The sequence below is a fragment of the Patiria miniata genome, unplaced genomic scaffold (assembly GCF_015706575.1).
Source record: "Patiria miniata isolate m_02_andy unplaced genomic scaffold, ASM1570657v1 HiC_scaffold_17, whole genome shotgun sequence".
NCBI classification, from domain to species: Eukaryota; Metazoa; Echinodermata; class Asteroidea; order Valvatida; family Asterinidae; genus Patiria; species Patiria miniata.
Genome location: NW_024037055.1, coordinates 4867233 through 4890273, shown reverse-complemented (window position 1 = coordinate 4890273; position 23041 = coordinate 4867233). Strand labels below are relative to the sequence as shown.

The following is a 23041-nucleotide window of genomic DNA, read 5'->3' as shown; positions in this document are numbered from 1 at the left end:
ATCACAGCAGTCAAAATCGAGTGAGTGTTTGTAACAGTTGACTGTTCCCTGTATACATAAAGCAGGATTGACTGGCTGTGACTGTTTATGTAACTTGATACAGCTATGCTTTGACTGTAGGAGACTGGTAAGCCAGCTATACCTGCCAGTCACCTGCTTTTGTATGTTGATGGAATTTGACTAGTCTAGTGCCTACCGAAAATATGATCTGACTGTTGGTGACTTGCCTGTTAGTTATGGGAATTTCTGACTGCATGACTTATCAAACGGTGGGAGGTTGCGTTACTCGGGAGTTAATTGCCCAACCCAAAATTTGTTTAAGACCTAAAAAGAGAAAAAGAGATTAAAGAATGTTGAGAGAAATCAGTCGTTGGTTATTTTTTAATGGACTGGAAGTAATTAAGGTTTAGATGTCATAATATTGTACAAATGTCTCGCTTCATGAAAAGTTAGATACAATGTGTTTCTCTAGCTAGTGTGTTGTACATGTATCACAATGAAAACTACTTTGTTGTTGACATTGTTTAATTAATATAACTATAGTGTGAAGGTTTTGTTCATTTAATGAGCCCAATAAACTTCAATTTTAGACCCTCTTCAATGAAATATGTGGTTCTATCTGTTTTTACTTTGTTTCTGAGAAAAAGGTTTTTACTGCCCGAAAATCGTTTACATTAGATTAGGTTTGGATATGTCAAAGTGCTTATAGGTGGGTGCAGACATACAGGAATAGTTTACATTGGCTTTAGCTCCCAGACCTATGTTCTTCAAACTCGATGGTTCTTAGTCGGGAGTGCTAAATGGTTAACACATAGGAACCGATGAAAACTGGTGTGCAGATGTTTTCATCGGATGACGTCAGCCTGCCCTCACCTATTCGGAAATAAATTTTACAAAAAAAGAGTTTATAAAAAGATTTTATGTAATATTAAGTTGGGGTAATGTTGGTAAAGGCTTGTAGCTAAGACTACCACGTGAAAAGTGGCAAAATCAAAACATTCATTGTGTTTTGAACTGATTAATCCTCTATCAACAGAGGGCGCTACTACCTATCGCCAAACCTCGCCCGCTCGATTGAAGGGCCTTGACCTTTCAGCCACTGCGCACGCGCTTTACCGCGCCAGGTGCCATCAAGTGCTCATCCGATCGGAAGCTCTATGTTGGGAAAATAACGGCATTTCAGCGGATTTTATGAGGATATTGCCCTTTTTAGCCCAGGATTCTTGAAGGGAATATAGCTGTGGTCAAAGGTGGGTTGTTGGAGGTATTTTTGAAGGTTTCTTAATTGTCAAATTGAGGGTGGAGTGCGACCGAAGTAATGTCAAATTCGGGATGGGATTGGTTAACAACTTAACATTGATTGTCATACTTCGTGTGTGTGCAGCACATTGCATGCAGCTGCATACGTTGGGTTGACCATGGAGGAAGGAATATTCCTTCCTCCATGGGTTGACAAACATGATTTATTTTAGACCGAGGCACAAATATTCATAAAGCTCCACCTTTTATCTCAGAGACTCGGGCCTTAATCGGTAATTAACGTGTTAAAACTGGGGGGGGGGGGGGAGTATTTTTTTTTTTGGGGGGGGGAGTATTTTTTTTTGGGGGGGGGGAAGTAATTTTTTGGGGGGGGGGGGGGAAGTAATTTTTTTTGGGGGGGGTTGTAAAATTGCTTTTTTGTTCAGTTCTGAGTCAAACCATGACCATGTTATTATTTCTGGGTAGCTGGAGTTACCCAGCCCTGAGTTTTATCATTGGGTTGTCTATTAGGGCTGGAGCAAATTTTTCTCAAAACTTGTAGTATTTGCAAAAATAATTTGGAAAATGTTCAATTTTGTCCCCGTTACACACTAATTGCAACTGCAACTCACCCCAAACTTGCCTGGAATAACCATTACACAGGTCCTTGAAGTAAAAAACGATCCACGATGAAGATTCAGCCTACAATTGCAGTGAAAACAGGAGGAATAACCGCTAACTTGACAACCTTGCTGGATTGGCCAGGACCGCTATTGGTTTGTGCACAAAAAAATTTGTGTACAATGAATGGCGGTCGATTAACTGGCACAGAGAGCGATCGCTGTCAACTACTCGTTTTGCCGGCTGCGCTGGCTGTTGGCGCGTGACGTCACGCGGAAGCGTAACACCCGATGACTGTTTCATGCACTTTTGGTTGCGGTTCCAGTACCAAAGCTGTAATGCGAGTGGTAAACCTTATACTAGTGCATGAAACAGTCATCGGGTGTTACGCTTCCGCGTGACGTCACGCGCCAACAGCCAGCGCAGCCGGCAAAACGAGTAGTTGACAGCGATCGCTCTCTGTGCCAGTTAATCGACCGCCATTCATTGTACACAAATTTTTTTGTGCACAAACCAATAGCGGTCCTGGCCAATCCAGCAAGGTTGTCAAGTTAGCGGTTATTCCTCCTGTTTTCACTGCAATTGTAGGCTGAATCTTCATCGTGGATCGTTTTTTACTTCAAGGACCTGTGTAATGGTTATTCCAGGCAAGTTTGGGGTGAGTTGCAGTTGCAATTAGTGTGTAACGGGGACAAAATTGAACATTTTCCAAATTATTTTTGCAAATACTACAAGTTTTGAGAAAAATTTGCTCCAGCCCTAATAGACAACCCAATGATAAAACTCAGGGCTGGGTAACTCCAGCTAATTTCTGGGCATGCTGGGCTTGGTCATTCGTTTGAATTTTTTTTTAAATGTGTGGAAAAGTTATTTAATAAACTCCCTTCCCCTCTTTTTTAATTTTATTGTTTTTAGTTTTGGTAGGCCTAAATTGTTTCAAATTCAGGCATGGAGCTTTTCCTCGGATCTATTGATTTCCTCGTTTTTTAAAACTTCTCATGAATGCCATTACAAATTGAAAACTACTGTACAAAGTCCTGTGTGGTTTGGGGTTTACTCGTTTTTTTCTCTATTTTTTTCAGTTGCATGCCTGCAAATTCATGCACCTAAAATTGCGTACTGTACCTACCTTTATGATGCACGTGTGTCACGCTAGTCCAGTTTTATACAACTTTGAACTTGGAAACTTGTACAAGCCTAAAATCACAGTCCTCAGTCATAGCTGGGAGCCTTTAAATTAACTGTCCCTCAACTGCTTTTGGGGGCCCCTTGCCTGATACACATAGTACATGTCGTGTACATTTACTTGATCACAAACTGTCTAAGCATACATTGCCTACAAGTACAACAGGAATCAAATTATTTTAATTACAAAGTATTAACCAAAAACATTGAAAGGGTTTTCATGAGGTGGGCTTCTAATGGACACTTGGTCACAATTGCAGAATACACCGCCACTCAATCTATGCACCTCGTAGCCGGCTACGGAGTCAAGGCTGATTACCCTCAATAAACTTCTCAGCGCTACATGTTTGTATTTGTCATGCTCCACTGCACTCCCACTCCGTATCCGCGTAGCTGGCAACGGAGTAGTTGGTTTGGACTTGGAATTTTTCAGCAACTCCCATTACTTTTGTGTTGCTTCGTTCTCAAGCATATAAGGACTCCCACTTCGTATCCGCGTAGCCGGCATTCCCGGCAACAGGGTGGTTGGTTTGGACTTAGAATTTTTTCAGCAACTCCCATTCCTTTTGTGTTGCCTCGTTCTCAAGAAGACCCCCACTCAGTATCCGCGTAGCTGGCATGGACTTGAATTGTTTCTTTTCCAGTGATTCCAACCTCGTAGCCAGAGAATTTAGGGGTGTATTTCCGAGTGGCAGGGTATTCTGCAATTACTCCTGCATTTTTCCAGTAATAACATTCTAAAAACAGAAACCCTAGTCTCTCCTGCAGGATGTTAACTGTTTGTCTTTAACCTTGAAAGAGTGTTTGGCTGAATGTGTCATTCCATGCATGTACAGTTGGTCACAGGGCATGTCTAGAGTGCCGGCTGTGTCATGTCATGGGCGAAAAAAATTACATACAGTGCACGTACCAAATGGATCATATGGATGCACTCGTGGTATTTGAAAATTACTACTATTACTTGGTAGTATGGTGAAAACGATGTTGAAAATAAAGCCTACAAATGAAGAAATGGTGGCCATTTACAGAAAAGCAGTCAAAAACCAGTTTGTCCACATGGAAGTCTTTGAGACATGGTCAAAACAATAGCACTGCCTGCACAAAGAACTGCAATAACGATGACCAATATCTGTATGTGTGTGGAAATTTTTTTTAATTTATATTTTTTTACATTTTTCTTAATTTTTCTTAATTTAGGGGTTTTTTTTACGCTGTTTTCACCATATACCACCAAGATCTTGTAGTTTAGGAATATCTTTAAAAAAATGTTGAACATGTCTCCCCAATTTTGAGAAATCTGCTTCTGAAAATGTACTTATTTTCTGACCACCCTGTACTGTTAGCAGGGTAGGATGACTAAGGCCCCCAAAAAAGTCTCCGGTTTCTGGTATGCAGGTATGGAGCTTGCCCAAAAAGTGGTGCGGCGACGCGTTTGTTTGTTTTTTTTTTACCTGATTTTTTTGCTTCAAATGTCGGCTGATTACTGCAAATGGTGCCCGACTAAACTTAGTGCAAATATATGGGAGTCCAGAGAGGCCACATAAAGCTTATTCTCGACCATAACCCAATCTAAAAACACGTTAAAATTGTGCAGCAGCAGGATTCCAGTCAAACCAGTGAGTTTGGCGGGTTTGAGACATTATTTCATTGAAAAATTTTTTTTTTTAATTTTGCCGACGCGCATGGCTACGGCGACGCGCGCGCATACCAGAAACCGGAGACTTTTTTTTTTGGGGCCTAAAAACAGTTCAGTTAAATTGCAACATGTTGTAACATGGTGAACCTGTGCCGGAAATTTAGCAGTTCCATCATTACATGTACATTTAAAGGTTCATTTTGATGTAACTTTCTGATAATTCTGTTCATTCCCAATGCACTAGACTAAAGCACACAGTAATACATTCAAGATGACAGACGAGGACCTTCTATTTGATGATGTCTATGAACTCTGTGAAATCATTGGAAAGTAAGTACCAGAATGACTTCCTTTCCATTGCGGCTCTCGGTTTCGCTGTCTGGCTGTAAAGCTCGGTTTATAACTCAACACTTCCTCGATGAAGTTGTCGGTACTTGTTTGTTTTTAATCCCTCGGGTAATGTTTGATTTTCAAGTGTTGTGAGTGTACATGTTTAAAGCTACAGTCCATCATTTGCAGATATCCAAAAAGTAACTGACATAATTATTGTTGAAAAGCATACTCGGTTTAAAGATAATAATGGGACTAAACTCCCTGTGAAATTATTCTTTCTGGCAAGCTGTCATCTTGGAGAAAACGATGAAGTTGGAAATTTCTGTTATTTGTTAGTTTTTAATTCGGCGAGGCGCGCGCAACAGTTGACACGACGCACACGCGCGCATGGTTGTTATAATTCATCGGTTCAGTTTGCGACATCGCGTAGCTACAATCGGCTCCTAACATGCCTGAAAGTATGGAATTGTGGTTCCCGAGGCACTTTTCTGTGGTTAGATTCCTTTCAGTTTTGTCACTGTATTTGTACACTTGACACTGCACTTGGACAAGCTTTAGTTTCATCTGTGTACAATGTGCCTGTAAGGATGTTATCAATATGAATATCTCGTCGGCAAATACCGTACTCCTCAGTATATGTAGGGCACAGTGCACTTTGGACCTTTAATATTCCCTTCAAAGCATTCAGAAAAAGGATTGTCCTGGAGCCATCCAGATACCTGTATGGACAGTACACGAGTCAGAAATTTACGTCTGTCCATATTTTCCAGAAAAATAAATGTTTTACCCATTGATTATTAGATTAAATTAGATTTTTTTTTTTTTCATTTTTTGATGATGTGGTGACATTGTACATGTACTGCATCTTGTGATGTGGCATGTGGCAAATGTCGCATTCAGGATGTGTTATACATGACTAATATGCGAGCATGGATGTTTGCCAAAAAAAATTTCCCCATAGCAGGGAAGTGTCTCTTAATTGGATCATAGAGCAAACCTGAAATTGTTAAATTTTGCTGGTCTCTGAAGGACCAACCTATAATCCTCTTTGTGCCTGACTCACTGATGGACTATCTGACTATCTGACTACTCAACTGACTGACTCACAGACTGAGTGGCTCACTGTCATGTGTGGACTGGGCTTGCATAAGCCTCACCTTGGCCCACAAATTTGACTGGTATAACTACCCAGGGCCCTTTAGACTGCGTCTTTTTGGTATTCACAGTGGATGTTACAATGTACATGTACTTCTTAATTAGTTTAAGCTGCTATTTACCGTACACGAGCATTTACTTGTAAATTAAGGCTGAGTAAAACAATCAAGTACCTGTAGTTTCTTGTCCAACCTTTTTAAAAAATGAAGGAGGCGGGTGTTTTCTCCCCCCCCCCCCCCCCCCCCCCCCGGATTTTCCAAGATGTCGTATTGATTCTTCAATTTTCTGGACTATTTTGCTGATACACAGTTGTGTCCAAAGGAGCCGTTACCCTTTTACATAGCTACAGTTTTGTTGGATACAAATAAAAAGACAATATTGGCCATATACCAGTACGCGCAACATATATTGCAAATGTATGAAATAAAATAAAAATTAAAAGAGGGGGCGGCCGGGGGAAAAAAGGAAGTTTTTCGGGATGAGAGACTAGTTTCTTTATTGATTGGGGGTAAGTTTATCCTGAATTTCAGTCAAGTGTTCGTGGTACCAGTACTTACACAATGTTTGTCAGTACATGTACGTACCATACATGTTGTAATGTATGTTTTATATTGTGCCATGCATGGACAGAAATACTCAGTAGCTCAGGTTGAAGAAGTCATGGTTGTTCATAGAGTATTTAGACACAACGTGACACGTACCCGGTAGTGTGTCAGGCTTTCATTTTTTTGATAGGATCATCACATGTACATTATGCTGGGAAACATCTCCCTGCGCACTCATAGCAGATGGGTACAGCTCTGCGATTTCTATATCTCACACTGCAAGAGATGAAAGATAACGATAATCATCTAAGCATATTGCTTATCCAGTACCCATGCATCATTGCAATGGTGCTGCCGTATGTAAAAGAATGTGTCGTTTGTACATGTATACATGTGAACCCTCCATTTTCACTCATTCATAACTGTTTGCATTTTATGTTTATATTTGACAACAAATTAACATTGTAAATTCAGTAACTCATCCTCAAAGCAATCATTATATTACAGTGTGTAGTGTATACGTCAAAAATCAAACAAACAACGCAACGCAACAACAAACAACAAGGAAACAAAATAAATAGCAAAAAAAAAAAAGATTTATGCAAACCTGACTGGTGGAAGATTTGAGTGTCTCAAACATCTGAACAGCCTCTTATCCACTCCACTGACTCCAGTTGTTTTCTTTGTTCAACCAAACATTGAAACTTCAACCCACCTGCACTTGTATTACATTGTATCACATTGTATTACATTGTATCACATTGTAATACATTGTATCACATTGTATCACATTGTTTATGTAGTAGTACCTGGTGTGCTGGGGAAGTTTTGGGTGATACAGGGAGTATCACATGAAGTTGGGGCAAGTGATCCTTGTACACTCATGAGGCCCCCTTCAATGGAGAAACCATTGTGCACGCTATTGTACAAAGCAACTGCCCCACGAGGGGTGATCTGATCAGTAGCTTTCACAATGCTTTCACCATTGAAGGGGGCCTTCGTGATAGGATTGACAGCATGCCCAAATTGGTTGATTCAGAATAGTCTACTGGGTTTATCAAAAAACTTTTTAGTTTTTACCACAATTTTTTTTACCACCAGCTATGAAGTACATGTATACTTGTATGTGTACAGCACTTTCTAAGACCATCCCTTGAGACATTGTTGACTCTATTAAAAAGTGGTTTTTGAAATGGAACCCCAGAACCCAAGGGGCCTGGGGTGACCTGAGGGTGACCTGCCGGTCAACAATGGAATGCACACACCTCTTTAAGTCTAATCCTCTAAGAAAGAAAAAGTAACCCAGTTTGGTGTTATGATTTCAGCATTCACGTTTTTGTTCAGTGTGCAAAGTGCTTTTTGCTGGTTTAATCCCTACAGTCTGTGGTTAAAAAGTCGTGGGAATGGTGTACATGTACTTTTGGTGGTGGAAAGATGTGGAAAGTGTGTTAGCTTTGCAGTAATAGGTTATACTGCAGCATATACACAAAAGAACACTATGTATGCACATACCAGTACATGTACATGTATGGTCTCTTTGCCTAATTTATTTTAACAGTCTTACAAAATGTAACTCTGAGTATACACATGTAAGGCCAAACATGCCAAACAAAATAATACTTCTGCTTCTGTTTACTCTACCACACCTACATGTACCCTATTTTGAGAGCCCCTACCCTAATTTTTTGAGGGGAAAAATGAGGGGAAAACCCTGAAAATCATCAATTACAATGAACCACCTTTTTACCCTTGACTACACGCAGACACCTCCATATGATCATACAAAAAAAAATTGCCAAAAAAAAATAAAATAATAATTTCCCTATACCTACATTGTACATGTACCTACCCTATATATTCATATGTCATGTAATCGGAAGCAGAACTATTTTTTTTTTAGCCTAATGTATACTGTACATGTACATGATGTGCCCTGTATAATGTACATTTACATGTATGTGCCTGTACGTGTGCACAGTTCACATGTATTTAATTCACATGTATTTAATTGCTACTCCGCATGAATTATCCAGTAATTCGTGTGTACCCATGTGATGTACCGGTACAAGGCAGAAAACTATACATGTAAACGTTCATGTAATTGCAATGATGACAACTTATGTACGAACTACATGTACATCATGCATCCTAAAATTTAATGCATAATGTACACGTGTCATCTTTTTGAAGATACATGTACACTGTATGTACAGTGTACGATATGCTACAAGACCATACATGTACATATTTATGTAGGACGCACACACATGTCTTTTACAGTGCACGTACAGTTGGTATAACTACATGAAGTTGGCCAAAAAAAAAAAAATTTTTATTTATTTATTTATTTATTATTTTGTGTGTGTGGGTGTGTGTGTGTGTGGGGGGGGGGGGGGCATTTTCGGACCTCAATTTTGCAGATACAAATTCCAATACATATAATGCCTGATGGATTATAATGAGAAAAAAAGACTGATTGAATATGACACACTATGATTGGTCTGTATTTGTGGCGCCTCTGCACAGACAGTTCAGTTTTATTCATGGTTGATTGCAAGCAGAAAGCGCATTCACTCTGTGAAATATTAAACAAGATGGTATTAATATTGCAAAACTGTCCAAGCATTTGATTTGTAGCTGGTCTGCTAACAAAACACATAATGCAAGGCCACCTAATAAAAAGAACTTGTTTGTTGTCCCTAGCCACTACTCAAATTGTAATGTAGTCAGATTAATTTACCTCCCCCCCCCAAAAAAATATATAAACAAATGCTGCAATGTTTATGTTTGACTATGTGTGTGTACTCATACATTGTATACTGGAATTTGTATCCTTGTGGAGTCATTTCTTTGTTCTCGTGTACTAAAATTTTAGAGTTTGAAAGTGTAGTTTCAAAATGCTCCTAAATTAAACAGAATTAATTTCCTGGGCTGAAATTCGGACTTAATATCCCTCACATAAAATACTTCAATGTGCGACTGATCAACACACCTTGGAAATTCGTAGTTTGAGAAAAATCCATTTTTCATGTTAACCTTGTGGAGATGATTCACCTATAGAAATATTGCACTGTGGAGACAAGGGCGGATCCAGAACACAATTTTGGGGGGGGGGGCCCAAAAAAAATTTTGGTCCCCAAAAAGTGTGTCCAAAGTTTTGTTTTTGAATTCTAGATGCTCTGTGGTGCAATCTGAGGCAATTTCTGACCATTTTAACCAATGTTTTTTTGAGGAAAAGATGGTGGTGTACTCATTGCCTGCCTTTATTGCGAAGTCACTAAAAAAAAAAAAAAAAAAGGGATTGGGTTTTTTTTGGGGGGGGGGGGGCATGGCCCCTTTGGCCCCCCCCCCCCTGGATCCGCCCTTGTGTGGAGACGTATCAGATATATATTTATGCACATGTCTCCACAGGGTACCGTGTATCAGATCACTCTATGTGCACCATTTTATAATTTGTTTATATTTCATATAAAAAAAAATGAAAAATGTTCATGGATGTTACAGTAGTTTGTTCTGATCTTGCATATTTCCATAATTAATTTCATCGGTCTTCCTAATCCCGTTTGGCTAATAGTAATAAAGCCGACATGATATGGAGCTTTTTTTTTTGGCAGCGAATCCATTGACATTTCCCCAGTAATGGGATTACACATCCAAGTCTTTGGCTCTCCGCATCCCCATGTGGAATGTAACGACGGCCTGGTAATGCTATCAGAAGGGACTAAAAATACACGGGTTTATCCACGGCTTACGCTCTTCGTCCAGAACGGGACAGTCAGCCAGATGATGGAGGGGGATGATAGATGCGCATAATGTTATGATAAACCAACTGAGCAAGTAGGCGCAAAGTATTTAAATGCCTTGCACACTAAACCAGCATTCTCTAAAAGTTTAAAGATGGACTGTCTGTGGTTTTTTGTTTGTGTGCAATTTAAACCCATTAATTTATGTTTTTTTTGTCTTGTTTGAGAGGATTTTTTTACTTGCACACACCCAAACAGGGGGAGGAGGGGGAAAGGGGGGGGGGTCTTGAACTATACAAGTTGAACATTTGTTTAGATGTTTTTTTTTCTATTTGTTTGCAATTTCAACCCGGGAAAAAAAGAATGTGGAAAGGCACAAGAAACTTGTTTATTAATTTACTCTGCCTTATATTACACTTGTAATTAATTTTGTTTAATGAATTTACACGGGCTTACAGGTATAATTACCAAGGGTGTGAAATCTCAGCTTTAAAGCTGATTTCAGCTTTTTTGTGTGTTGGATTTCACCTTTTTTTCAGCTTTTTCCCTCACTTGCTGTGTACAAAAGTATAGGAGATTTCCAAAGTTCAGCTTTTTTACACCTTTTTCAGCTGTTTTCAGCTATTTTTATCAGTGGTCACTCACACCCCTGAATTACTTTGCAAACTCTGGAAGGTGATCAGCTACATGTACACGGACATGAGTGACTGATAATGACTCATGTACATGTACGTGTGCTATTGAACACGTGCGTACGTGATGCCCTTGTATACATACTGTACATGTACATTATTACCGGTACTTTTTGTTCAGTGATTGTTTACATACAAGATCTAACTCTGAACTACATGTACCGTAATTTTCGGAATATAAGCCGCGCGGCGTATAAGCCGCAGCACGCAAAAATCTGCAAATTAAGATTTGAAGTCGGCGTATAAGCCGCACCGGCGTATAAGCCGCACCGACCGCTGCGGTTTCAATTTTGTAAGGCCTCCAAATTCTAGTCAAAATGCTCTGAACTAGTTCCATTTACACTATAGAAGCTATTAAAAGGACCACAAAAGTTATATCAAATCATTTACAATCGATACTTTTACAAACAAATATGGGAATTGATGAGAAATAAACACCGGGAACTGCTACCGGCTGCCCCGTCATAGCCCGGCAGCCTGCGCCACGCACGCCGGTGAATGACACCATTTTCCCACAGCACGTGAGAGAGTATGAAACCCACCGTGTGTTGTCTGACTGGAGCGCTACAAATCTTGCTTTGTGGCAACAAATGCTGATTTGTTTTGTCCTAAGAATAAACAGGTCCGTTTTTACCTCAAAACTTATCAAATTGTTGCGATTAGTTGCGAGAAAAATTCAAGTTTCGATCGTAACTTTCTTCGGAAATAGTCAAAACGAAGCGGACATTTTAATAGACGATTCCATTAATTTTGTAAGGGGTGACTGAGTCCCTCTTTTGAGTTTTACATCGTTTCTTGAATACATTTCAAGAAAACAAAATATATTGTGACGTTGAACAACTGATTATGTAATAAAAAAATGTTTCGAACGCCATAAAAATTTTAGTGGTCTTTTTTCTTTTTTTTTAAACAGCGAAAATATTGGTAATTATTGTTCCCAAGAAAGAACACCCCTTTGTTACCACAAATGGTGTGGTCCGCTGTTGGAAAAGCATGCCTGCATATCGCTGCTGCACTGTACCAGTATCGTACGGCTGGTGGCAAGTGTCGGAGACGGCTTTCATCACCGTACTTTTTTACCGCTCGGTACCTTTACGTGAGACGTGGTTTCGGTTTGTTAATGACTTTCTTAATTTATAATTCATTTCAGCAACATATCTCTTCTTATACCAGTACATTAAATACACATGTGAATTTCATTTTTATTCTTCAAGGCTCGGCGTATAAGCCGCCCTGTGTATAAGCCGCAGTAAACATTTTCATGGGCAAAATCAACGTATAAGCCGCGGCTTATATTCCGAAAATTACGGTACATGGATGTGAAGGTACATGTACATGTACATGTACATGTATACATGTATGGGTTTTGCAACTTTCATGAACGTCAAGTACATGTACATTGAACCTAAAAAGGAAAAGCCTCACTTATTTTGCAAATCAAAAGATCTTTTTTTCTATCGGCCTAATTATAAACTTTCATGTATTTTGAAAGTATGCCAACAAAATATGTCTACATTTTCATAATGTATCGGGTTTTGCAACTTTCATGAACGTCAAGTACATTTGAATCTAATAAGGATAAGCCTCACTTATTTTGCAAATCAAAAGATCTTTTTTTCTATCGGCCTTATAATTATAAACTTTCATGTATTTTGAAAGTATGTAAACAAAACATGTCTACATTTTCATAATGTACCGAATGAGTGTTTTTGTGTGATTGTACGCTGTTATTGATTAATTTGTTCATGGTTGTAAGTCTTTAACTTTTTTTCATATTGTGATTTTTTTTAGGCTCTGGTCATTGTTTTGAACACCCATGATGCAGCATTTCATGAGTTTTTGTAATTGTGATGAATTATAAATGAATTAAATTGAATGGAGTTGTCACTTATATATATGTAGCTATACACTTGCATTAACAAGAGTTCAAGATGCCTTTTTTTAAAAACAAGAACGAGTCTCCAATTACGGCAAGCATCTTAAAATAACATTGTGTTTCCGTGGCAACACTAAGTTCACTGACTCCTGAACTGTGTCGAGCTCATGTGGTTGAAATAATTGCTCAAGCAATATTTTCACACTTCAATACCGCCTTGGAATATTTGTCCTGCTGGCGTTGCATTCATGCGTTCTTTCCTGTAGATAAAATTGCTTTGAGATATTTACAATATCAGCAGTCATGGCAGTGTGCGTGCATAGGAATGCCTTCCCATCTCTCAAAAGCAATAATTTTACATCAGTCGACCAAGCCATGTGTGAGTGTGTGTGTGTTTGAGCATTCAAGATGCCTCACGAGATTCGACTGATAAAGTCTTGGCGATGCAGAAAACTACCCTTGCTTGTAATTTGAAACCATTTTTGGCATTTGCTTTTGAAAACGTATCCCAACATTGACTTTTCGCATTAGACGTGTTAGATGTCAAAAAATACTGGTTGTGTGCGTGCACATGTACATGATGTACATTCTATGTACACGATACACATCTTTACATGACATGGTGAAATATCGGTAGCATTCTGTTTATGATTCCCCACGTACGTTTGGCTTAAAGGGAATACATGTATATACAACATTTGCAAACATCGAAAAATAAAACTACCAAGTTTTTACGAAATACCTTACTAGGATGTTGGTAAATGATGGTCTCAAGCATTTTGTAAAATTTTGGCACCTGGTGTGAAGTCATTTTCAAGAAAATGGTATTTTTGTATACATTTCCAACGGTGGTCGGCCGACCAGCGTTGGAAAAACCTAACTATTTTTCAACTACTGCTCCAAATTAACCATTTTTTCAGTCCAAATTTTGTTTGCTATTGGTTACATGTTTCATGAACGGGTGCAGGCCAGCTAGACTGGTTCCCGTGCCTTACAATTTTCCATCATCTATGAATTGATCCATTTTATCTTTTGTGGAGTCAGGGAACCAGACTACTTAAACATTTTTGTTTTTCTTGGTTTTTCCAACCTTTTCGAACACAAAACTTCAAAAATGTCAGTGTAACAATATTTGATCTATATATACTAACCCCTCAAATAGTTCATTTCTGAAAATTACATCAAAAACCAATGATGTACGTTCCCTTTAACTTTATAAAATTATTTAACAAAGTCTGATATCAGTGCATACACATTGCACCCGTACACGTTTGTAATGACCTTTACCTGTATTTTTTTGTACTAAAAAAATATTTTAATATCTGAAGTAACTACTAGACAAATATGTTAAGTTATGTGATACATGTATTTTGCTCACGTTTTTGTACCCTTGCCCTAAACACCTGCGAGCGAATTACTAGTACAATGGGACGTTGGTCTGTGCAACAGAGGTCCCCCAAGAACCTGCTTGGACCATTGTCGCCGTTGTGAAATCAACGGTCAGTGAACTGGCAACTTGTCTGCAATGTACAATGTAATTCACGTACAAATGTACATCCTTTGAAGCCTATGGGCGGCTGCAGCCTGCAATGACTGTACAATACCCCAAAGCAAATGCTTCCCTATTCAAGTTTCACCGATTTGAATACAATCACTCTCCATACTTGTTTGTTTATTTCTTCCCCCCCCCCAGTAATTGCCTCATCTTTCAGCATTGTTTCCAAACCACTGAAGTGCGATCCTGTAATCTGAAAACACAATGTGCAGGCACTTCCTTTTTGATTGTGACAGTTGATGCTGTTCCTTGTTCTAATATTTAGCATTGCATAATTAGTAACATTGTATAAATGACTAGTGACTGCAGGTGTTGCGGATTGATGGGATAATTATGCTTTTAGCAATCACCTGCCAAGGTCTTTCACACACATGTGCAATGGCTTTAGAATCCATGTACATGTACCGGTAGATTGTTGTTGTAATCTGCATTTAGATCTTGTGTTTGGCATTGATGAAAGGCCAGTTTTATGTACTTTCATATACATTGTACACTGTGCATTCAATCTAACAATTTGTTCTTGTAGTCTGGTTCCCTGACCCTACTTCTGATGAAACAGAGGAATTTAATAGATGTCGGATGGTCGGGGACTAGTCAGGTCAGGGAAACCAGACTAGCTGGCTTGCATCCATTCATGGGTGTGCGACCGATTGCAAACGAAATGTGGACTGACTGACTTTGGTAAATTGGGGTCAGTATTGAAAAAAGTTATTTTTTTTTCAACAATGGTCAGCCGACCATCACTGGAAACGGATACACTAATTCCACATTTCTTGAAAATGACAGCACAGCAGGTGCCATGATTTCACAGGATGCTTGGGACTATTATTCACTTACAAGTTACAGTTAAGTAAGGTGTACACAATATGTATTTCATAATAATTTGATAGTTTTGATTTTAAGATTTGTGATACAGTTACCACATTTTTTGTACAGCTTTACCTGTTCAGTGCAATGTAGAAAACAGTTTTACAGATAATTTCCCCCAAAATGTTCACTGTGTGATTTCCTGTTGTGGAATCCTTTAGACATTTTTTCTGTGTAATCGGAGATTCATGGTATAATGGAGGTCAACCAATACAGGGTCCGAAATTGACTCTTGAGTAATAACCGAACATGACAGCAATTAGTGGTGGATGACAGGTCCCTGGCACAGTGTGTGCCTAGCAGGGTCACGCTGGGTCACACTAGGGAGCTTCCTTGAAATCTCAGCATAGCCTGTGAATGGAATGGTGGTGTAGAATTACATGTACTTGATCACTGTTTTCTGGAAGGAATAGCTTGTCCTACTGTAATTACATGATTTCCTGTTTTTGTGTGTGTGTGAATTGCAGACATTTGTGGCACTATGTTCTTTGCTTGTATTACAAATGTACAAAAAATGTATACTTGTCAATTGCAAAAACAATGTTGTGTACATCCCTGTGAGAAAAGTGACAAATTGTATACAGGCCCTCATATATTACATACATGTAGCATGTAAAGTTATAAAAAAAAATCACTTATACATTTTGAGATCCTTGATCAAGTTTCCATGTTCAGGGGAGGGGGGAGGGATCCATTGTGAGGCCCTACATACATGAACATCAGAAATGATTGTTGTGTAAGAACAATATTACCTTGGACTCTGTAATACTTACATTTATGTGGACATGATGATGAATGAATTTGCAAGCAAACAATGTAATAAGAATGTAATTGAAGAAAGTTCTCAACCATGCCTAAACCATGCCCTAAAACCTTTCTATGCAAACACATATGATAATATTCTGTGCCAAGTACAATGTAGTCCTTTCAGTCAAAATCAAACAAGTGACTGTTTTCAACACTTAAGAATTCTCAGCCTGCTTAAAGCAGGATTGACTGGCTTTGACTGGCTAAGTAACTTGATACAGCTATGTGCATGAACATGTATGATCTGACTGTTGGTGACTAGCCTTTGTTAAAAGTATATATAGCAGGGTAAGTGGAAGTGAATTTTGACTGTTTGCGACTATTTAAATAGCAAGAGGGCTTGATGTACATTTGCAGACTTACCCCCTAAGCTATGGAGCTAGAAAGAATGTACTTGTATTTTTGTATACAATAGAGTGGAATGGCTAGAATGCCCAACGACACTGTCTTGACCCTTACAATAAGTGATGAGTAAGTGGTATTGACTTTCCCAGTCATCAAGATACCAACTTCCACCTCCATCCATTGTGCCTACTCAATCCAAATACATCCCTTTGTTTGCCCAGTTTGTTACGCTTGGCCGATCCTCACACATCCCAAGACCAGGCAGACTGACGATGACAAGGAATAGCCATTTAATGGCCTCTCTGTATACATGTATGATTGCATTGATGATGAGCTAGATTTTGGGATGACTGTGCGGTAGAGTCACGATGCATCATCAGATAATTATGTTTTTGATGGGGGGTGATCGAGGGAAAGAAAAATGGAATCCGATGCCGAGCAGCTAGTATTACAGAATACATACAAAAAAAGTACACTCATACACGTTTGTAAAATTGCTGGGTTTTTTTTGTTTGTTTTTTAAATCTGTAAATTTACAGCAATTTTGCAGTCGTGTATACATGGGGGTACTTTTTTGTGTGTATTCTGTAATATTAACCAACGGGATTTTTTTTTAACCCCTACATCAGTACCATTCATGAAATAGTGGGTGGTTTCTGTCAGATTTTGTTGTATTGGTAGTGAACAGAAGGGTTACAAAATGTAAATTTAGTGAATAAGGCAGTACATGTGCAGCTAGATCTATGAGTATGAGGTACATGTAGTGCATACATGTACATGTACATGTAATTTCTATGTAATATTTATTAGGGCTGCAGTGTTTAAGATACACTTTTGTTTACCCTGGCCAGCTTGGAATGTTTTATTGTCCTTTTTTTGGATCCTTCTATCTTCTCTCTTTTTTTTCTCTTTTATTTTTTTCTCCCTAGCTGTCTCCTCCTCCCCAGCCCCTCCATGTACCCTGTCATTCTTTCTTGCGTCCTTCATCAGCCTTGACTATTCAAATTTGTATTTAACTTAGGCCTACTTATCTTGGTTCCTTTTTCTCATTTGATTTGTAGTATGCACTTATGATGATAATTACAATGTATATAATTGCTTTGTCAATGTGCTTGTCTCCCTTTGTGTGTGGGTTCTTGGGGTTATGTAGAACAGGTACTACCTTTTGTTTACCACCTGGTTGAGTGTACTGTTCATACACATGTAGTACTTTCACATCTCCAAAAGACTGAAACTACAATGTACAGGCAACAGACGATTCTAATCTTTGATTGTAATACTTCGCAAAAGAATCATCCCAGTGCATGGAAAGCAAAGTGAAACTCAACCTTTTCAATTAAATAAATATAACTCTAAATCTTCCTGTTCCAAACTTCACAGTTGGACCATGTTTTATAGCTCAATGGTTGAACGGAGTATTTTTTTGCGGTATAGTTTTTGTTGTAATACTCATGTACTGGAACAACCAAAAATATGTACCAGTACCTGCAAACAGGATCCAAGGCCTTTTTACATTGCTAATAAAAAAAATGTGCTGGATTCATGGCGCCGCACGATAAACTATTCATGAAGCATTCTGGCATGCTTGACTGAGCTGCCAAGTAGCCGGGACAGTTTCCTGCTTCTCTGCAATGTAGATTTTTTTTAGCCTAAAGATAACCAGCGCAATGATATGTGCCAAGTTCTGCCTGCTGGCTCATTCCCCAGTTTCAGTAATTATTCTCGGGAAGAATGTAAGGGCTGCTTTGCATATATCCAGATAAAAAGAAATCCCCCACCTCAAAACAAAAAAAAAATTACTAAATTAATCAAAAGGAAATAAAAAGTAAATAAAATCAGTAAAAAGAACCGAAGACCAACAGGAAAGTGCATGTGCCGTACATGAACACATGGCATTTAATTAATATTTCCCAATTTGTGTGCATTGCAACTTATCAATTAAACTAAACTATAACCTAGAACCTCAGCAGGTTTTTTCTAGGCACCCTGCCAAATGCAACACAATGCAACCTGGCTGAAATGCGATTCCTGCTAAATGCAACAAATTGCAACAGTAGAATCTGTCGCATTGTGCAGTGAACCCAGTGCATACCAGCCTTGGCAGCAAGCAGTTACCCTGCTAAATGCAACAAACTGCAACAGTGGATTCTTTTGCATTGCCTTGGCACCATAAGCAGTAACCCTGCTAAATGCAACAGGATGCAACATTGCCTTGGCACTATGAGCAGTTACCCTGCTGTTTAAAAATGCAACAAGATGCAACAGAGCACGGAGACTTGAGTTGCCTGCTAAATGCAAAAGTATGCAACAACTTTTTAATTACCTTTGTTGATTTCTGTTGCATTTACCAGGGTAAGGGTTAAAGAAGGTACAGTAAGCTCACTGTTGCAGTTAAGGAATTATTATAGGCCTGGTTGGCATATTGGAGAGTTTTAAGAGAAACTACTTTGAGTACAAGTTGCCGTCAAATGCCTGTTTGTGTACATACCGGGTATCCCGATAAGAATTAATAATACCTACATTGCTTCGTTTGGGCCTGAACCATTGTGAAATATTAGGAAGTTATTTTGAAGTTGAAGAAATTTTCCAATCTAGGTTTCTTCCACAGTGGTGGATTTTGAAAGATTCAGGAAGACTCACTTGGAAACAAAAATACCCCTGAGTTATATATGTTATTAATTCATTTTGGGTGTCCTGCTTGCATGGTCCTGTAAAAAAAACTCAAATTGGCTAGAATGACAAAATGAATGACTGTGCTTTTGCACTCATATTCATTTGGAAACTGGAAATGTACACAATTAATGACTGTTTGTTGTTTGAATTCAGGGGGCCGTTCAGTGAGGTAAGGCGATGCATCCATCGGGAGACCAACCAACAGTTTGCCGTCAAGATTGTGGATGTGGCCAAGTTCACCTCCAGTCCCGGGCTCAGCACAGAAGGTTAGTATGACACTAATAAGCCTTTTCAGACTGCCGTGTCACCTACCCGTGGTGAAATTAACAAAGATCCATCAGGAATGGAACTATGTAAAAGACCTTTCAAGGTCTTCTCAGATTGTAGTTTCGCCTACCTATGGTCAAATTAATAGGGGCCCATAAGGAGTGAAACCATGTAAAAGGCCTTTTAAGATCTTTTCAGACTATCATCTCACCTACCTGTGGTGAAATTAACACGGATCCATCAGGAATGAAACCGTCTAAAAGGCCTTTCAAGGTCTTTTCAGACTATCATCTCGCCTACCTACATGTACAATGTATGATGAAATTAGCATGGATCCATCAGGAATGGAACCATGTAAAAGACCTTTTAAGGTCATTTCAGACTATCGTCTCACCTACCCGTGGTGAAATTAACTCAGGTCCATCAGGAATGGAACCGTGTAAAAGCTGCGACGAAACTTGTTCCCGACAGGTAGGAATCAATCGCAGTCGACCTTTGTGAAGTTATGACGTCATGCGTGCATCCGGATCATGTAGTCTTATTGTGAATCGTCGTCGCATCGCGGGTGGCGTGAGCAGGGTTGCGATGATTCTGTGTCGAGATATGCCGCTTGTTCCACGATAATCACACGATCTCTCAGTTTTGTGACCGGAGCGTGACTTTTGAGCTTTATGCTGACGGTCCCGTTGTGGCTCAAGCTAATCGCGGGTAGACCCGAGGCCAGCTTTATACTAATACAAGATCTACATGTTGGGCCCAGGTCAAATCCTGAGTTTTTTTTCCCGAAAAACCCATTTCAAACTAGCAAAAATCCAGTACAGATTAATACACCGGTTCAGTGCAGTGATTCAAATGTAATGCTGCATCAGTTGAATCCAAATTGAATCTCAGTTGTCGAGCATTATTAAAATTATTCAGATTTTTGCAAGAGACTGTCACACAAGCATTTTGTGAACCTCTTTGAGGAAATTCCTATCTGGACACATTACAGTGTGGGAGCTTAGTCCATAAATTTAACTCTGTAAAAATAAATAATGACAAGATTTGACAAAGTACCATCAGTAAAAAATAACTGCTTCACACTATGCATTGTGTAATTAAAGTTCAAGGATTTGGATCTCGGAAGTATTAAAAGCAATAGCTAGAGGACAGAATCAAGGTCGGAAATAGGTTTTTTTGTTTTTCCAGCTGTTAAAAATATTTGTCCAAACGAAAGAAAAAAACAGATGTGCTTGGTAACATTTGGTCCTATTAGTACAGTGTATAATCCTAAATACTAGTTACTGAAGGAATATTATGACGTTCTGCACATTACATCTCAATATTGACTGTGCTTGGCCATGTTATCCCGGTACTTTTTGTGTCTTAATTTTACCACGTTTACCTTCCGTGGTGGTATGTCGGGTAAATAATATATTTTATGTATTTTTTTGCTGCGGGATATCAGCTCAACCAATCATCATGTCTCTACGCTAATCTGTTAGTCTGTTAATTAGTAACAAACGTTGACATTGTCTACTGCTCCTGCATATTTTGACCGATTTCAAGCAAACTTTGTCAAAAGTATCAGTAGCCTAGTCCCAACGTGTCACATGACCAAACTGGGGTCAAAGGTCATCATGGGGTCATTGGCGTCAAAAACCTGATATTTTTTTTAAACTCAAAACACTACTCCTTCCAGAAATTATATGGCACATCACGTGACTCATGCATGAACACGAATTTGTTGGCCCCAGCTTCCGAGATATTTTTGACCGAGCTTATTACATAAGTACATAATTAGAGTTTTATATGAGGAACATGTACATTCGTATGTGTGTTCATTTTATTTTTTTTTAACTGTCCAAGTGTCCATGATGTGTATTCCAATTGGTGGATTTTCTTTGTGACATGAAGCATTGGTATTCAGGCATTCTGGTAATTGTTGCCGTATATATGCCCGGTGTGCATTTTTCATGCAAGACGTCATTGCGAAGGCTCACCCCATCGCAAATTGTCCCACAATCGACATCCAAGCTGTGTTTATAAAATAAGTGAATCCAACGGTAATTTTTTTCTTCCCCCAATTCCCAAGCCCTCATTTCTGACAAAAGTTCGTGGGGAGCAGAGAGCCTGTTGTTAGGGGAAGGGCCGCATGTATGAGATGGCCTGGATTTCCAGCAGGTTGTGCTCTGATTCTCGTTGACCCTTGTGACATGCACAGCGGCTTGCCAACAATCATAGATCAATATCTGGGGTTTTATTTTTCTTCTCTCTGTCACTCTTGGAAATGCTCCAAGACATCAGATTTTGGCAGTCCTAAAAAAAAAAAGGTTCTGCATTTTGTTTGACTTAAAGGGCCCGTGCGTTGTATTTTTTTATAATGCAGTCCCTGAAAATGCTCCGTTGTGTCCCATTTTTGAAACTTTCCATTTTCGTTTTGCCATTTTCAAGGGTATTTTGGTGCCTTTTTGGTTTTTTATACTAAAATGCAAATTTCCATATTCATGAGCAAAACTGCAATGTCATTTCAGGCAGAAATCTCCATATGTTACAGCTATTGCAGCACCAACCGTTTGTTAGAATTTTGGATATTTTGCTGACTCGTAAATTGTCTTTTCTTTGGTGATTCGTTGTTGTGTCAGTACATGGCTGTAAGCCAATGAGCATACTTTTCTCACAAACGTTTTCAGTGAGCACATTTTTTGGTTCACAATTTGAACAGAAAACCCATAAACTCAACAGTACGCGTCTTCCTGAAATGACATCACAGCGCCCTCAGCTGACCGGAAATTTGCATGGAAAATTTAAAAGGTTAATAAAGAAGTGCACTTTTCAATAAAAATTTACCAAAAAGGAGTCTCAAATAGTTTTCATACAATCAAAGGAGTAGAAAGTTGCACAAAATGCGTTCCTGAGAAAAATTAATCTCAATGTACCCTTTTACGTTTTGTACAGCGATCCAATGAGGAAGGTTTCGAAGCAATGTACAAAAAATGTGCTTTTTGAATTGAAGTGGTTCATGGAATCACACGGACCGACAAAAAAAAGAGGAAATTTAATACACACATGCATGAAAACGATTTACGTTAAAAAAAAACGCCTTTTGACATTTCTGTTTATTGAACGCCGCACCTTTCAGTGAAAATGAGTGACAACCTGTTTCAATTTCCTTGTGCACTTAACCATTTTATTGATAGCAAGGCACCAAACTCTAGCAACAAATTCTGATTTTTATGTAAATTCAGCATATCCTTTGTTACCCAACATAAAATTTAAATTTCTTTGAAATGACAGCAACTGGAAGTTCATGGAAGGGGAAACTTGTTTTACATGTACATAGGATTTTTGTAAAACCTTCTCTCTTTCCCTTCCTCAGATCTTTCAATTTTCCAGTCTGTTTCTGGACAATAGACCCTGAAAGTACATTGTAAAAGGTCACTCGGCGAGCTTCCATAACCTCGCACAGCCCGCTAAGTTATGGACATTTTTGGGTTGCCTTTTCTCTTGCTATAATTTTCAA

At 38.9% G+C, this 23041-nt stretch overlaps 1 protein-coding gene across 2 annotated transcripts in view; it reads left to right on the top strand.

The window, feature by feature from the left end:
- Positions 1–1090: 1090 nt before the first annotated feature.
- Positions 1091–23041, top strand: part of LOC119723573 (peripheral plasma membrane protein CASK-like) — a 111645-nt gene continuing 89694 nt past the window's right edge. For both annotated transcript variants that reach the window (XM_038194294.1, XM_038194293.1), the window contains exons 1-3: positions 1091–1250; positions 4926–5011; positions 19426–19538. In XM_038194294.1, coding sequence (XP_038050222.1) covers positions 4953–5011; positions 19426–19538 — 172 coding nt within the window. In that variant the 5' untranslated portion in view covers positions 1091–1250; positions 4926–4952. The remainder of the gene's footprint in view (positions 1251–4925; positions 5012–19425; positions 19539–23041) is intronic.